An 18788-nucleotide genomic window follows, 5' to 3' on the forward strand; every position below is an offset into this window, starting at 1 on the left:
TCAAGTTGTATGTTGAATTTTTCATGAGAATTTCATGAATCTATAAATTAGTATAAAGAAAGTTGATAATTTTATGATAATACATCTTTCTATTCCAAGCCACATCTTTTTACATTTAATTGGCTTTTTAAAATGGCTATGAATAGAATTTTATAATTTTCTTCATGAAGGGTTTAGTCTTTTTTGTGTTAAGTATATTCCTAGGTACTTTATTAGTGACAATTTGTGTGTTTTTTAAAATTGTGTTTTCTAAGTGGTCTTTGCTGACATATTGAAATACAGTTGAATTTTAAAATCTTGTTTATCAAGATTCCTGCTAAAGTTTTAAATTCATAAATTTTATATGAAGGATCTTTTTGTGGGAAGAGAATTCTAATAGGCAATCTCATCTACAAATACAAAGAATTTCGGTTTGCCTTTTCCAATCATTATGCTTTTCATACATATTTCTGGCACTTTCTGCACTGGTTAAAACCTTCAGTGCAGTATTGACTAGTAATAGAGATAGTGAGCATCACTGACTTGTTCCTGATCCCAAAGTAGGTGCCACCCACAAGAAATTCACTGGCAGGTGGTCGTGATGCAGGTAGCAGTACTTGCTTTGTGGATATTCCTTTTAAGGATATTTTCCTTCACTCTAATTTATTAAATTCAACAGATGTTGAATTTTATTGAATACTTGTTTATTCATCTTCAGAGATGACTTTTTTTCCTTTGGTCTGTTAATATGGTACATTTTACTAACTGATTTTTAAATAGAAAATATATTTCTGAGAAGAACTTAGATTGGTTATTATATTTACCACCTTTATACATTGATAGATTTGATTTGCTAATACTTTGTTTTGCTCTTTACATCCGTGTTCATAAGTGTGATTACCCTTTAATTTTCCTTTCTACTATGTAGCACATGTGCGATAGTCATAGCTTAAAATGAATTAGGAAGGGTTTCCTTTTTTTATAGTCTCTGGAAGACTTTGCAGAACACTTGAGTTACCTATTTATGGAATATCTTGTATATGCTACACTACATACAAGGATGCAAACTCAGGTGATGTGGATCCAAATCCTCTTCCTAACCATTTCTCTCTACTGTCTGTCAAATCTGTCAATAGCATTGCTCATGTAATAGGAAATCATGATTCTGTTTGTTAAATAAATACCTCATAATTGTAAGATGTCTTTTTATTGGGTAGAAAATGATCATTAAAGATGGGATATTTTTATTCATATAAGTAAGCAAAACCCTTGATGCAGAGAGACAACTCAAAGGTATATTTTGGATCCACTTCTTGTAGCCTCACACTTCCTAATCAAGAAAATAGTAAATCAAGAAAATCAATTTCCTGTCAATAACACTCGTTTTTTTATGAGGTGGAATCCTCAAAAGGTAGGTATTTCCTTAAAGAGATATTACAAGTAGGAGGATAATTATTGTGACTATGATGACTGTGAATAAAGATGAAGAGAGTTAGATATTGGCTGAATGCTGTGGCTCACACCTGTAACCCTAGCACTTTGGGAGGCCTTGGTGGTCAGATCACCTGAAGTCAGGAGTTTGAGCCAAGCCTGGCCAACATGGTGAAATGCTGTCTGTGCTAAAAATACAAAAATTAGCCTGGTGTGGTGGTGCATGCCTGTAATCCCAGCTACTTGGGAGGCTGAGGCAAGAGAATTGTTTGAATCCAGGAGGAAGAGGTTGCAGTGAGCTGTGATTGTGTCACTACACTCCAGCCTGGGCAATAGAGCAAGACTCCATCTCAAAGGAGTAAACTTGACTGATGTTATAGATGGAAATATGTGCAGATCTTTAATTGCATTGCTAGGAAGAGCTTCCTATACTGGCCATCACAGTATGTCACTCTGCAATGACTTTGGGCTATCATTAATGTAAAGTTGCTAGAGTGCTCTTTTTTTTTTTTGCCCCATATCAGGTTTTTTCCTATAGAATTTCCCATTGGCTTCCTAATTAGATTCAAACTTTTTAGGGCTCATTTTTGGGGCTGTTTCTCATCCTGGTTTAGCTCATGTTGCTTTGGAGTATTACTTCTATTGTGAGGGCCCCTCTCTAGAACTTACCTCCCTTGTTTTATTCAGCCTTAAGGTTTCTGTCACCTCCTACCATGTCTCTGGAAGGCACCTTTGTTGTCCTTCATTCAGATCTCACCTCAGTGCTCATTAATTTCTGTGTGTTGGAACCACCTCCATAGATGGTAAGGACAAACAATGATGAATCTTCCTGACAACTTAAATGCCCATGACTTCTCCTTCCTTATTCACTTACTTTTTTTTTTTTGAGTATATTTCAATTTTCTTTCCTCATGGGTAGTGTTCCTCTTCTTATTTGACTGTAAACTCAATGAATAGAGACATTGCCCTATTCTCTGCTGTGCCCTGGCACAGAACTGATTCTTTCTAAACAAGTCTTACTGTGAAATTTGCTGCAGTATGTGGTGCTGGCAAACAGAAACTTCCATTACACATCTTTGAATCCCATTGCAGCCTCATTAATATTGTTCCCTGTTGTAGAAGATAGGTCGCTCCTGGTCTTTTTCCAAAGAGATTCAGTTACTAATGTGCTGGAAAGATGGCCTTTTGTGGTGGTCTCGCAGGGTGTTGCTTAAAGACTGTGTTTTGAAAGCAAAAGAATAAAAATGATAGCATAATTTTCCTTAGTCTTCTTTTACAAATCCTAGGAAAACAGATAATTCACTGTTGATTTAAAAAGAAAACAAAACTCCCTGGGCTTTCCAAAATCTGGTTATATTACTTTCTATGTGTCCTGACCTTGCTATTATCTGTCATTTCCCTTTACTAAATCTCACTATTGATTGTAATCATATAATCCTTTTGATTCTTTTGGTGTCTTTGGTATGCTTTGTTGGTGATAATTATCCAGTTATCTTTTGAAGGTTGATTATAAGTGGTGGAGGAGATGATTTTTTTTTTTTTTGAGTTGCAGTTTTGCTTTTGTTGCCCAGGCTGGAGTGCAATGGCATGGTCTTGGCTCACTGCAACCTCTGCCTCCCCAGTTGAAGCGATTCTCCTGTCTCAGCCTCCTAAGTAGCTGAGATTAAGGCATGAACCACAAAGGCCTGCTAATTTTTTGTCTTTTTAGTAGAGGTGGGGTTTCACCCTGTTGGTCAGTCTGGTCTCAAACTCCTGACCTCATGTAATCCACTTGCCTCGGCCTCCCAAAGTGCTGGCATTACAGGCATGAGCCACCATGCTTGACCACTAGTTTACTTTTAAGTGGAAGGATAAGAAGTGGCCATCAGACAAGGTGATGTGTCTGGCAACAAATGAAGCTATACAGTGTTTAGGAATTGAGAAATCGCTGACTCTGGTCTTTGAGTAGTGATGGCAGAATCAAAAAACTGAATTTTACCTATTGTTAAAATTTACTGTGTTTAAGATTTCTGCTGTATGAAATTATATGATCTGGGTTATACTAACACCCAGTGTAACCAAGAGGCTGGGTTGGTACACTGAAAGTTATTGTAATACAATTCTCCTGTGAGGATATTGTTACTACATTTGTTTTTAATTTGACTAGAAATCCTAATACTTAAAAGTCTCCTCTACCTGTAGCTTGTTTTATCATTTTGGTGGCTTCCTCTTGCAAACAACTGTCTGGTGACTGGTTTCCCTGAATTATGGACTAGCCCTAAACATATCTTATCATGATTACCAGTTACAAAATGTTAGAATGTGTTGTCACTTTTTCAGTTGGTTCCTAGAAGGTTAGTCTTAGATATGTTACTTTAACCTCTATGCTCTATTACTTTGAATGCATTTTTTGTTTGCTCAACCTATCAATTATAGCTACTTAGGCCTGAACTGTCCTGGATAGAGCTGTTAAAATATTCATCAGTCCATCCTTCTTACAAGCTAATTAAGTCAACTAAGTGCTTCCTTGTTTTGCCAGACTTGTTATGTCAATCCTCAATTTCTGGGTTCATTGTGGGTGCCCTAAATCTTAGGGTGTGACTTTCTCAGCATCCTGTAACATCCATTCCCCAGCTAGTACAACTTTACAAAATACTTATAAGAAGTTCATTGCTGAAGCCTTTCCTTCACCTGGCAAGGCAAGTTGATTTTCTACACCCTCCCTCATCCGAGCCAGAAAAGTATGGGATACGGAGATCACTAAAACTACATCCCTTGGGCCTGACCAGGGAAATATTGGGAAGGAAGGTCTGGGTAGTACCACCTAATGACCCGATAGTATTGTTTGACAGTCTATATAGCCAGATAAGGAGGCAGTGTAGGACCCTGCTAAAGAGTATGTCATAAATATTTCACATCCTGGATCTACATCCTGCTTTTATTCCATATTAGTCATGTGGTCTTGAGCAAATTACTTAATGTCATTAAACCTCAATTTCTTCATCCTGAAATGAGGATGATAATAATAAGATTAAATATCTAATAGGCTTATTGTAAGCATTAAATTAGGTAATATAGGCAAAGACCTAGCACACAGTTTGCTTGTAAATATCAACAAAGAAAAGAGACAGTAGGAGAGAAAATGTGCAGGAAAGACTGATAGCAACCATCAATGTCAGCTAGCCAAAATGGGCATATAGATTTTTTTAAATAAATAGACCTCATATGTCTCATTTGCTTGGGGGCTTGGGATGATTAAAGCCTATTGTTTTCTAGGATTACTTGAAATACACATTTCCTGCAGGTTACATCCCAAAGGACAGAGAATGACTTGTGTATTAGTCCATTCTCACATTACTGTAAAGAACTATCTGAGACTGGGTAATTTATAAAGAAAAGAGGCTTAATTGTCTCATGGTTCCACAGGCTGTACAGAGCATATGGATGGGGAGGCCTCAGGAATCTTACAATCGTGGCAGAAGGTAAAGGGGAAGCAGGTGCATCCTACATGGCTGGAGCAGAAAGAGAAAGCAAAAGGGGAGGTGCCACACACTTTTAAACAACCAGGTCTCATGAAAACTCACCATCATGAGAACACCAAGGGGGAAGTCCACACCCATGATCCAGTCGCCTCCCATCAGACTCCTCCAACATTGGGGATTACAATTCAACATGAGATTTGGTAGGGACACAGATCCAAACCATGTCAATTTGTATCATTCTGAGTAACTGTCACGTTAGCATGGTGCTAGGGTTGGCAATTCCAAAAGCCATGGTTTGGAGTCGCTTGCTCCTGGTCTGGGTTTCTCCATGGAGTGGGCTTACTTGGCTGCCTTCTAAGGCCTCTGCTACTCCAGACACTTACAGGCCTCTGAGCCAGGAGAGAATACTGAGCAATGAAACACAGGAGGAAGAATTAAAAATACCACCTTCAATTTTTGGAAAGTATTTTGGAGATATTTGTGCCCTGCTCTCTAGGGAGTTCCTGTATACATTTCTGCTTATGAATTCCAGTATACTGTTTCTGTTTGGGTTGATAAATGGGGTTCCTGTTGCCACACCTTGCCACAGACCCACTTCTTGAAAAACTCTAAAATTCACTTTGCAAGTCTATAAATACTGCAGGCAGGCAGCTTCTACATTCTTTGGCAAGGGAATAAAATACTGTTTAACAATGCAGGTTCCAGCTTTTCTCCTGACAATGCAAAGTCCCAATGAATATTGAAAAGGGAATTTGAAATCCGCCAGAATCCACTCAGTTTTCCTTGTCTGGTGGCATTTCCATTCTCTCTATCACCCTCACACGTGAACACAATTGTTTCAGCCATTGAAAAAAAATGAGTGGTGTTTTATAAGACTGAAAGAAAGTCATTTAAACCATGACTGTTACTGTTAACTGTTTGCTGTATTTCTCTGACTGTGTGCCTCTCTAGTCACCCTATTTTCCTTAACTATCCTGTGAGCTTTTTCCCATTCTCACAAAGCATGGGCTACCTAAAACCATTCTTCAAGCATCTGATTTCCAGCTGTCTTTTTCCAATTTATTTTAAACTGCTAGTTGTCTTTGGGGAAGATGATGGTAGACTTGTATGAGGATACAGTCTGAATGAAGTCTCCAAGTGATTTTCCTTGATGTTCTGGGATGGGAGATAGGGGAGCGGAGGCAGAGTCTGGCCTCACACTACCTCTGAGTCCTGAATGGGATCTCTAACATCTCCTTTTCACCCTATTCCTGATTCCCTCCTCCCTGCCCATTTCAGAGGTCCCTGTTATCAAATGGAAATGCTTCTCAGTTCTTCCTTCATTCTGCTAAGCTGCCTATTCCCTACAGAAATCTCTACCCCCATCTTTTCTGCCAATGCAAACCTTCCTTTTTGGAAAATTTCTTATACCTGCTCTAGGAAATCATTCTCTACATCACTCTATTTCTTTATCAATCAGGACTGCATTCATTTAGGTGTTTAATTATATATGTATTAAGTTTCTAGATTTTTTTTCTTGAGAATATATGAGTTCCTATGAAGAATGAAGGTTTGGTCTTTATTTCCTTTCCCATCAACTGGACAACAGTAAAGTATGATTGTTAATAAATGTCGTTGAAGACTTACTGATACACTCAAGCCTATTCTATTTTGAATTAATATTTTCTGTCTTGGGCATGCCTCAGAAGTAATAATTTACATAATAATCTTTCTTCTAAGATATGATATTGCTTAATGAATTTAGCATAATATAGTGAAAGTTAAGATTTATTTTTAATTTTCTGAAATAAAATGCTTAATTTTTCTATTCTCCCAAGTACTCTCTGTCATATGCCTATATGAGGTAGTTTCAAAATTAGTGTTTTAACCTGATTACAAATGCAAATAATCTATATACTTTTCAAATTGTATTTATGTTTTAGTTGTACACTTTTGCTGTGTGTGCATTTTGCTGGTGTCTCTGAACATGACCTTTGCTAAATTAACTCCTTCTTGACTTGACTTCTGTGCCAGTGAGGGGTGTTTAGCTATTATTCTTTTCAGTTTAAAAGGCCTTTATCTTATGGAGTGGTCAGTTTGCTGCTAGGCACTGAGAAGAAAGTTAATGGGGATCCTGATCACTGTATGACTCATAACCTCATAATCTTTCTGAGCTCTGCTATGTACTCAACTGTATTTGGCTTCTGACCTTAAACACCATTTTCCATGCAGTCTTGTTGTTTGGCTAAAACCTGTAACCATCCATTGCTCTCAGGCCACATCAGACCTGCTTATAGATATCACTGAGTGAAATATGAGTGTACTTGTTCATCCTAAGTTCCTTTCAGAGGTCTTGAAGGACACTGCTAAAACAAATCCAGTGAATTCAGGGAAGCTGATCACGGGAAGAATGCCTGCCTGATGTTGAAGGAAGGGGTGTCTGAAGCTATCTCTGTGCTTCTCTGTAAAAGTCTCAGTAGCTACAGGCCAGCAGCTCTTCTCTTTTACATGGCACCTTCCTCTCATCTGTGGGGATAATAAGGACTTTGTTTATTAGTTCTTCCATTTCTCTTATCCTCTTAGGATTATAGCTTTATCATCCAAATACCAGAAATGTAAAACTAAACAAAGTTGGCAATCTAAATTAAACTCCTTCAACATTGTAGGGATGAAAGACCTTCAAAGTACTAGAATTAAAAAAAAAACTCTTGCATTGCTACATCAGTTTTCAACACACATATTACTTCATTCAGATGTTAAGAATGGGGAGAGTGATACTGTGTACTATAATTATTTTAGGTTCATGATTTACTTTACATATATGAAAATTCCTATCTGGATTTTTATGCAAGCTTAATGTTTCCCCAAAAAAATAGTTAACAGGATTCTATAACATTGGTGTTGAAATGAATTTATATTTTTCTAGTTTTAAGGGGATAGCTGTATATTACATTAGATGGTTTCACATTATAATGGGAAAATATGGTTTCCCATTATATCCAAAGGTGATGGTATTAATTTATTGCAAGAGAAAGCATTCATATTGAGTTACAGAGATTTTCAAGAAGGTATTTTAAGACCCTCTGCTGGTCCTTTGTGACTGGCAGCACATATGTTACACAGTGGGCTGAAAGTGACATGCTGTGATTCTGGAAGAGTATGAGCCCATTGGCCCTGTAATCTATGAGCTTGTTTTCACTAACGCAGTGCTTAAACAAAATGAATTAACCCATGAGGTTTGCTTTAACACTGATCTAGGGCATACTGTCAGTGTTCCAGGAAGTAACAAGTGTCATTGCTGATGGACAGCTCTGATTTCACTCATAAACATTGCTGACCTAATGAGGTAGTTGCTGATCTAATGAGTGGTGTTTTGCTGTGTTTACTAGATGCGTCTAATAAACACCATGACATTCACAAAGAGATGTGAAGATATTTGTGACTTCTAAATTGATCGCAAGGTATAGCAGGGGTCAGTAAAGTGAGCCTTCTTTTACTCCCTAGAATGTCTTCCTCAATCCAGAGTTTCAAGTGTATCGAAATGATAGCCGGCTGAATCACCAGGTCAAAAGGATCAACGAACTGTATATTAAAGTGCTTCATTTATTTTCTGTACTTTGGAGATTTCAGTGAAAGATATAGTATGGATGAAACAAAGAAAAAAAAATGTCCTCATGCTTGTGACTTAATTGCAGAAGCAGAACTTAGATATGTAAAACAATTAAACAATTTCACAACAACAGATAAGCAAATGGGATGCTTTGGAGAGACATCTGGTCCCTGTGCTGTTTATAGCCAATTCCAGTGGTGAAGAAAAGAAGTGGAACTGACTGCTTTTGAAGGGAGCACATCCAGGTCCTCTGGCAGCAAGGTAGAGGTTTTCTGCCAGGAGGGAACACTAGATGGAGGCTGTTTGTTTTTTCTCCAAACAGAAATCTCTTCCATGCTAATAGGAGCTTCAAAAGGATTGCTACAGCAGATGGAAAGAACCAATATATATTCATGCATTTAATTAGCAGGAACTAATTGAATTTGGGGATTAACTGTCATTAGAGAGAAACAAAACCTATTTATGTCTCCTATCTATGGTTACACACTGTAAGGTGAATTTGGCACAGGTGGTGTTTGAATATAAGGCCACTGTAGTATTCAGTGGCCTTTTGATGCCACTGATAGATTAATCCTAGGGATGATGAGAAGGTAGCCATGTGAGATGTGTGCTCTGCACCATGTTTCAGCAATGGAGGAGAAGCTGGTAGGTAGAGTGTGAGGGGTGTAAACCTAGAATTCAGTGAGTGTTTGGCTGAAGGAGGAAAAATGGGAGGAGATTGGAAGAGTCTCTTCTTTCACATCTGATTTTTTTTCTTTTACTTTTTTTTTTTTTTTTTTTGAGACCTAGTCTCGCTCTGTTGCTCAGACGGGAGTGTAGTGGCGTGATCTCGGCTCACTGCAACCTCCGCCTCCCTGGTTGAAGCAATTCTCCTGTCTCAACCTCCTGAGTAGCTAGGACTATAGGCACATTCCATCACGCCCAGCTAATTTTTGTATTTTTCTCAGAGATGGGGTTGAACCATGTTGGCCAGTCTGGTCTAGAACTCCTGACTTCAGGTGATCCACCTCCCTTGGCTTCCCAAAGTATTGGGATTACAGGCGTGAGCCACCACACTTAGCCACGTCTGATTATTAATGAGAGATTAGGGACAGACTCACCTAAGACAGAATTTTTAATTCAATCCAACAAGCACTAGTTGTCTGCCTAGTCTTCCCCCTGCTTCTTTTTTCTTTCTGCTCCAAAAAGCTGTTCCTCCAGAAAAGCAGTTTTCAGCCATTTTAATTTTTCTACCAAGATACTCATGACACAAATCAGATGACACTGTATGCATAATACATTCCCATAAGTGACATAGGTCACAAGACTATTGGTCATATCCCTTCCCCAACACTAACAAGCCAACACTAGCCCTCTGAATCAAAGCCCATCACAATTCAAGTGTGTGATGTGACAGTTTGTACTTCTCAAAAATAGCCATGGCATTTTCTCCCTCCTACACACTCATCTTGCAATGTGACTCTGATGCTCTTTCCATTGAAATGTGGGGTCTATGCTCTCTCTCTCCTTGAATATTGGAAAATGTGGGACTTCAGCAGGAATGATACCTTGGGATTTCCAAGGCAAGGTGGGTTGATCACTGAGCTCTCTTGGGATGGATGCTTTTGGAATCCAGCCAGCATCTTATGAGGAAAACCAGGCAGCACATGGGAAGCCCAGGAATCCCACATGAGATTCCCAAGGCACCCAGCTGAAGCCAGCACCCTGTTACTAGCCACGTGTCTGATCATATTGAAAGTGGATCTTTCAGCTCTTAGTGGAGCAGCTCCAACTGCTGCCGGGTATAAGAAAGACAAACTGTCTCTGCAGAACCCTGCCCCAAGTGCAGCTTTTTCAGCAAAAGAAATAATTGGGTTTTAAGCCATATATTTTGCTATGTGATAATAGATAGTTGACAGAGTTGCGTGTCATTAGAAGAGTAATCTTAAATCTGTTCTAATATGTTATTTAAAAACCTTCAGTACTTTACCTTTTATTGTAACAAATAATTTGTCATATATCTTTTTACTGGTTGTGAAAAAGTCCTCTAGGTCTAGATTAAAATGCAGAGGTCTTTAGAAATATTTGTAATTTCTTCTTTTCCTCACCTCATCTTGGGCTTATTTGGTATGGCTATGTAGAATAATATTAATTACAGTCATTTTTCTTGAGCTGCTTCCCATTTATGCCTCATTAGCATAATCCACAGTGGTCGTCCATATCAGTGTGTTAGATTACCTTTGCTATGTTTGACGATTATGCTAAATTTCATTTTTGTGAGCTAAGCCCTCACAGTTTGTTGCTCATGTACCATGGCTGGCTGCTCGCAAAGTAGAAAAATTGGACAGGATGTTTTTGATAAGGTAAATACAGGAAAAGCTATGCAGAAATACGTATCTCGGCAAGTGAGCTATTTGGGCAGCTATGGCATAAGCTATCTGGTAGCCATGCAAGAAGTAATGGATTGAATAAAGGCAAACTATGAAGACTCCAGTATGATCAGATCAAGAGAATTATACGTGTAACGTTTGCCATGGATTTTGTCTCTGTCGGCATACACAAAAAGTTGGGACTTAAAACTGTAAATTTACTTTAACTTCATTTTGTACGTCATACATTCATAAAACTTTTCCTGGGGGTTATTATTTTCATTTTGGCTATGCTGCTCCAAGTTAAACGCAGGAGAAACAGCATCATATGGTGGAAGAAACTCAGACCTGGGGAAGGGAGGCAGCAAGTAAACGAAACAAGGGTCCTTTGTCTTTCAACTGGATTGCTGATTAATCTGTGTGATCCTGCAAAGGTCAGTTCAGATCTCAAGCCCTAATTTACTCATCTATGAAATGAAAGGTTAGACTAAGACCAAATACAGCTCTTGATGGTAGGGTATTAGTACTTTTCAAGAAATAGTTTAGGGTTGTGACTCTTGCTTTGCACATGAACATATTTAGGAGTAAAAGTTCACAGAACTTGGCAAAGCTAGATATATTTATGATTCTCATGAATCAACTGATGTTTTCCCTACATCTCTACAAGCCATTCTTTGTTTAGCAGTTTTTTATATTTACTTTTATTTTTTCTTCTATGATTTTAGAAAAAAAGAGATGACTGCTACTATGGGCGGGCAACAAACAATTTGGTAATAGGATATTATTTTTAAAACTAAAAAACATATGAACGATTAAACTGAAAAAAGAGATATAAATGCTCAGAGTTGTGATTCTATTTTGCAGTCAAATGCTCTACCACTGGGCTGCACACCCAGAGTTGTGATTCTACTTTGTATGTAACAATGTAGTAATTTCAGTTGCTTCATTGAGAATCACAAACATATATATGACTGCCAAGTTCTGCATACTTTGTATTCCCCAATATTTTCTTCTGCACAGCAATAATTACAACCTTAAGCCATCCCTTCAAAAGTAGTCATATGCCAAATTCTACCTTAGTCTAAAATAATCTTTTTCTGTGTGATGGAACTAAAAACATCAGTACTCCCTGCTGCTCTCTGCAGATGACCAGGTACCATGATGGTTAGATTCTCTGTGCCTTAAGCTTATTTGCAAGGCAGAGCCTCAAAAGAACTGCTTTTCATTTTTCCATGAATAGAACTGGAGCTTGGTAAATTAACTTGCCTAAAGTTATAGCAGTTAGTGGCACTCACAGGCAGTCTGAATGTGGACTCAATTATGGTATATCCCTTCCTAATAATAAGTCAGATTTTGTTTCGTGCTTCTTGCCAAAATGTAAGCTCCGTGATAAAGTTTGTTTTGTACATTGCTGCCTTCTTACCGTCTTCTTATGGGCCTGGCATGGTGGAAACAGATGAGTGTCTTAGTCTGATCCTGCTGCTAGGACAAAATATCTTAGACCGGATCATGTATAAATAACAGAAATTTATTTCTCATGGTTCTGGATTCTGGGAAGACCAAGATCAATGTGCTAGCAAACTTCTCTCTGCTTCAGAGATGGCAGCCTCTTGCTGCATCCTCACATTATGGGAAGGCAAAAAGAAATGAAGACTGTGTCCTCACATGGTGGAAGACATGCAAAGGCCAGGCGGCTCTCTAACAGCTCTTTTAGAAGGGCATTGATATCCTTCATGAAGGCTCCACCTTCATGACTTAATCATTTCCTAAAAGGCCCCACCTGTTAATACCACAATGAGGATTAAGTTTCAACGTGAATATTGGAGGGATACAAACATTCAGATCACCACAGCTGTCTTCTCCCTTTCCTGATTCCACACGGCAGAAGCCATCTCTTCTTTCCACACGTGAATGTCTGAGCACATCCAGACTCATGGGAGCATGTGAGAGAGGCTGTGAGAAGGAAGATGGCAGTTCCTTCCTGGAAGTCTTGACTTCTCAGTTCTACCTTTCTGTCTTGGTATGTGTACTGAACAATAATTTATTTGAAGATATGGCACAGAAGGAAAAATAAACCATTTCTTATGGAGTAATGGTTCAACTTCTAACCTGTAAAAGTGACCATTTTCTCAGTTCTCTACCCCCTTACATTCCTGTCTTCATAAGTTTCTGTGATTTAATTTTCCAAGAAACTTATTCATATACTTAACAACTTTTATGTCCATTAACAACTTGGCTGTCCTTGCTTCTTTGAATTTTGGAGCATCGTTTCCTTAGTTTGAAGGAGTTTTGAGAAAGGCAAGAAGACAGGCTCCGAGCTCAAGAAATTATGAAGAATAATATTGTAATCATAACAACTCATTATTTGTTTTTAAGCTCAATCCTTCAGAAGGTTATTATCTGGAGTTGAATAATAATAGATCCAGGCCCTTTTTATGTGGAGGAAATCTTAGACAACCGTGTTCATAGGAGAGGACATTAATCAGAAGAGAGAAGTGAGCCTTGTTCCTAATAATGTTTGCATAATAGCTACCCTTGGGTGTATTGCATGACTTAAAATAAATATTCATGCTCTTCACATCCAGTACAATTGGAAATTATTCGTGTTTATGATTCTGTCATATGATCTTCTACCTATTCAAGGGGACTTCAAACTGGGAGGCTGTTGGAAACCAACAAACAAAAATAACAATGCTTGTGACTGATACGGGGTAGAGTTAAAAGAGGCTGTAATTCTGGCTACTGGGAGAAAAGGAGCAGGTAGGAACTTAACTGTTTCCAGAGGGGGAGAAACGGGACTCACACTGGCATGCTTAAGGACATTTATATGCTCCCCTGGTTTGCTTTTAGCTCTTCAATACTTCTCAATCAGCAGGAGAATAAAATTTAAATGCCTTATCTTGGTGTCAGACTTGCGCCCTGGAGTGGTTCCCGTGAAACTCTGGATCGCGTTACCTGAGACTATTCTCCACCTCAGATGTGGCAACACAAAGATCTTTCCAGATTCGCTCAGACACCATGACTTACCTTTATCTCCTTGTTCACATCCTTCCTTCATCTTGCAAAAATTTTTCAAACCTTCTTTGCTAACTAATCCATGTATCATAGAAGAATCAGCTTAAACTTCACCTGCTTCAAGAAGCCTTCTATGAACTTTATACCTAGTCAAGAGTTTTAGCCAGACTGTCCTACTTTCATTAATGTATATGTTGAGTGATCCTTAAATAACCTTTGTCCTGGGGAGTATTTTTGTCATCTTGCTTTGTTGCTTACATGCACCAAATTTTATAACATAAATGCTTTCAGTTAATTAATTCATTTTTCTTTCCTTTTCTGTCTTTCTCTTTTCTGTGTTTCTCCCTCCTTTTTATCTTTTAAATTCTGAGAAATGTTTCAATACAGATACAGTCTTAATAACATAGACTATGTTTTTTTTTGTTTTGTTTGAGTGTTTTTTGTTTGTTTGTTTTACAGGGAGTCTTGCTCTGTCACCCAGGCTAGAGTTCAGTGGCATGATCTTGGCTCACTGCAACCTCTCCCTCCAGGGTTCAAGAAATTCTCTGCCTCAGCCTCCTGAGTAGCCGAAATTACAGACACCTGCCACTATGCTCAGCTAATTTTTATGTATTTTTAGTAGGGACGGGGTTTCACTAAGTTGGCCAGGCTGGTCTTGAGCTCCTGACCTTGTGATCCACCCTCCTTGGCCTCCTAAAGTGCTGAGATTACAGGCATGAGTTACTGCTCCTGGCCAATAACATAGGCTATCTTTTGAACTTCTCTGTGTTCAATACAAGGCTTTGCATTAACTGCTCCTTCATGCAACTTTCCTAATCTTATTTCTCTCCTATTAGGGACGTTCTGCTTCCATCAGGAGAACATCCTATTGTATCAAAGTCCAGACTGATTTGTCCTCCTGGAGCTGTAATTGTTAATACAGCTGTCGCTTGATACCTGTGGGGGGTTAGTTCCAGGATCTCTTGCAGATACCAAAAGCTACATATGCTCAAGTCCCTCATCTAAAATAGCTCAGTATTTGCGTATAACCTATGCATATCCTCCTCTATACTTCAAGTCATCTCCAGATTACTTATAATACCAAATATAATGCAAATGCTATATAAATAGTTGCTATATTGTATTTTTTTTTTTAATTCATGGTATTTTTTATTGTTGTATCATTATTATTATTTGAATATTTTCGATGTGAGGTTGGTCCAATCTGCAGATGTGGAGGGCTGGCTTTACTTTCTTCAGCCCTTCCCTGTCCTTTGATGCAGGGTTTATGTCTTGGAGTTAACCACATCCTTGGCTCATTTATCTGTGCTTCTAATCTGTTGGCTTCTATATTAACCAAGATATGTCTGCTTAGCTTCACATGCCAATTTGACCCTTATTGGTAGGCTCCTTATGAAGGTTCAGATGTCTTTTTCATGTACTTATGTGCAGTCACAAAGTACTGAAAACCGTGCCTTCTGTTTATATAACATATCTATTACAAAACACGTTAAAAATTTTGTCCTGCTGGGAGGTGAGCATTGCAGCTGTTAACCTCATTTGAAAATGAGATAATTGATTCAAAACAATTGAATAACTTCCAAAATGTATGTGTCCAATAACTTGTTGCAATTAGAATTAGACTCCAGTTAAGAGTCTTTTTTTCACATTACAAACCTGACAACAGTGTTTTTCTCACTGTCTACAGGCCTTGCAGAGCCTCGTAGAGTTCTGTGCATGGTAAACTCTCTGAGGGCACCGGAGAGAGGCTCTCATGGGGGTCTGTGCTATGGTGCTGATTTGGGCCACTATACCCCAAGAGATTTACTTTAAACTCCATTGTGGACATTTATAAAAGGAGGAGTGAGGCACCATGTTTTCATAGGTTTTTTTTTTTTTTTGACACATAACACTTTATTAATTCCCTTTCTCTCATTTTCATCTCTCTTCTCCTTTTCTCTCTTTGCTTTCTTTTCAGTCAGTTCAACAATTAATTGGTGTATACCTACAATGTGCAAAGCATTATGCTAGGATTCTGAGGGGAACACCAAGAGGATGTCGTTTATAGCTCGTTATGGAGAGGAGCTTTCCTTCTCTCTTTTCTGTTCTCCATTCTTTTCTTCTTCCTACCTTCTGTTTCCTCCGATGCTCAAGTAGCCCTCATTATTTCTGTACATTTCTAAGGCTTCAGCTTTGGTCAAAGGGAAGGCACTCAGCTCAGGGTGAGTTTAACATGCTTATGGTCCTTTGCATCTGCTCCCCCAGGACTCATAAATATGCAATATAAAAAGCTTTGGGGGTTTTGCTCAGTGAAAGCCGGGGACTCCATGTAATTTAATGCATGATACAGCACTTTTGGCTAACTCTATATGAGAGACTACTCAAATAAGGATAAAGTATCACTTTACAAAAATACATTTAAATTATTTTTCTTCTAAAACTTTGTGACTTTAAAGCCTTAAAATCTATTTTTTGAAAGTCAAAAAATAACAGATGTTGGCGAGGCTGTGGAGAAAAGGGAATGCTTATACACTGCCGTTAGAAATTTAAATTAGCTTAGCCACTGTGAAAAGCAGTTTGGAGGTTTCTCAAAGAACTTAAAGCAGAACTACCATTCGACCCAGCGATTCCGTTACTGGGTATATACCTAAAGGAAAACCAATCATCCGACCAAAAAGACACATGTACTCAGTGTTCATCTTAGTGCTCTTTGGGATAGTAAACACATGGAATCAGCAGAGGTGCCTGTCAGCAATGGAGTAGATAAAGAAAACATGGTACATATATACCGTGGAAGACTACACGGATATAAAAAATAATGAAATCATGTCCTTTGTAACAACGTGGGTGTAGCTGAAGACCATGATCCTAAGTGAACTAATGCAGAAACAGAAAACCAAGTATTGCATGTTCTTACTTGTAAGTGGGAGCTAAAGTTTCGGTACTCATGGACATAAGGATGGGAACAGTAGACACTGGGAACTCCAGAAGGAGAGCGGGAGGAAGATAAAGGCTGAAAACTTCCTGTTAAGTACCATGTTCACTCTCTGGGTGACAGGATCAATAGAAGTTCCAACCTCAGCATTATACAATATATCCTTGTAATAAACCAGCACATGTACCCCCTGAATCTAAAATAAAAATGAAAAATGTAATATATATGTCATTATAAAATCAAGATATTTATTTCTCTAAAAGGACCATTTCCAACCTGATGCAAATAGTTTCCTTTAGGAACCATAATTGTCATTGGACACTCATATGTTATTTTTCCCTTTTGTCATATTTTCTCACTCACTCATTCATTCATTTATTTTGAGACAGAGTCTTACTGTGTCACCGAGGCTGGAGAGTAGTGGCGCATCTCAGCTCACCGCAACCTCTGCCTCCTGGGTTCAAGCGATTTTCCTGCTTCTGCCTCCCAAGTATTACAGGTGTGCACCATCACACCAGCTAATTTTTGTATTTTAGGTAGAGATGGGGTCTTACCATGTTGGCCAAACTGGTCTTAAACTCCTGACCTCAAATGATCCACCTACCTCGACCTCCCAAAGTGTTGGGATTACAGTCTTGAGCCACTGCGCCCAGCCTGTCATTCCTTTTCTATACCCCACATGAGAATGAGATACATGAATCATTAGACATTTCTGTTTTTTTCCCCAAGGCTACATATTCTTATAAGTAGTTTAAATTACCTATTACCTTTAGCCTTTTTTTTTCTTTCATAAGAATCATCAATAAATTAAATGCCAAACACATGGTTGTTTTCTCGAGAACACAATTAAAATAGATTTGATTCCTCTTTCCTGTCTCCAGTCTTCTTAATATTCCTAGCAATAGGTGTTTATCATAAAACACAAAAGTACTGGTGACTGCTTAAATCCCAAGAGAGCAAAGTAGAAGGAAATAGAAAGAAGGAAGCAAGTGCAATCATGATTAGGCACCTACTCTGCATCCGTGGCTGGGTTAGGAACATTCACAGGACTTCATGAACCCTTGTAACTATCCTACTAAGTTTAAACTTTCTCTTTTACAAATGTGGAAACAGATTCAGGGGGGTTAAATGATTTGCCCAGTGTCCTACTACTTAAAGTTGACATTTGAACCCAATATGTGTGACTCCAATGTTTTAAATATTTACTGTATCAAGGCTGGAGGGGGGCACACATGGGTTCTGGAAGGATGCATGGAATGGGTACCTGGGTGGGGAAGGGCCTCAGTCTGTTTGACCAAGATATTTTCCTTCCCTGATTCCTGCGCCAAATGTAGACTACTTGTCCAAAATATGGATCCAACTTTGTGTGATATTTTAATGGAAGGGTCTTCTACTAATGGCACATCTTTCTTTTGTTTTCACAGCAATTTTGCAGGCAGTAATAGCTGGTGATCTTATGAAGGTAAGATATCTTTCTACCAAATCTTTGGCGACTCCTTAAGAACTTTAAGTCAACATCATTCCTCACCACATTTCTATGTCCCCATCTATCATGTATCATCCCACTGCCTGCTCTGGCTGAGTGGAAGCGGTAGGATGTTGTTTTGAGAACTGAGCAAAGAGGATGTTCAAGAGCATCAGGGCACTTGCCTCAGTTACTTAAAATGAACTTCATATCCCCAGGATGCAGTGTGCACAGTGCCAGGAATTTCTACTCCCTAAAAGCTGACATTTGAAGAATTTAAAGATTTCCTTTCAGGCAGGTATTGAAATGAATGCATCTGTAAGAATCACCTGGACAACACTCAGAAATGCATTTCTCAGGCCAGAGATTAATCTTTCCTTGTTACTGTTTTATACTTTGGGGATGACAGCCAAACAAGGACCCTCAGTCTGATCCACCTGGAATAGTTTAATTTACGCTTGTGTTTTCTGGTGAATTTTGTTCAGAAGGAAGGAAGCAGTCACCACTGCCCTGACGGTGAATGTAAAATCTGACATCAGACTTTCTGAGTTCAGATCTCGGCTCTGTCATTCACTGTCTGTGTGAT

General features: G+C 38.6%; 1 protein-coding gene across 17 annotated transcripts in view; it reads left to right on the forward strand.

Moving 5' to 3' along the window:
- DGKI (diacylglycerol kinase iota) overlaps positions 1–18788 on the forward strand; it is a 448494-nt gene that overhangs the window by 402598 nt on the left and 27108 nt on the right. For all 17 annotated transcript variants that reach the window (XM_035254659.3, XM_035254662.3, XM_035254663.3 and 14 more), the window contains one exon: positions 18162–18199. In XM_035254659.3, the coding sequence (XP_035110550.1) occupies positions 18162–18199 (38 nt within the window). The remainder of the gene's footprint in view (positions 1–18161; positions 18200–18788) is intronic.

This window comes from Callithrix jacchus, chromosome 11 (assembly GCF_049354715.1).
Source record: "Callithrix jacchus isolate 240 chromosome 11, calJac240_pri, whole genome shotgun sequence".
Taxonomy (NCBI): Eukaryota; Metazoa; Chordata; class Mammalia; order Primates; family Cebidae; genus Callithrix; species Callithrix jacchus.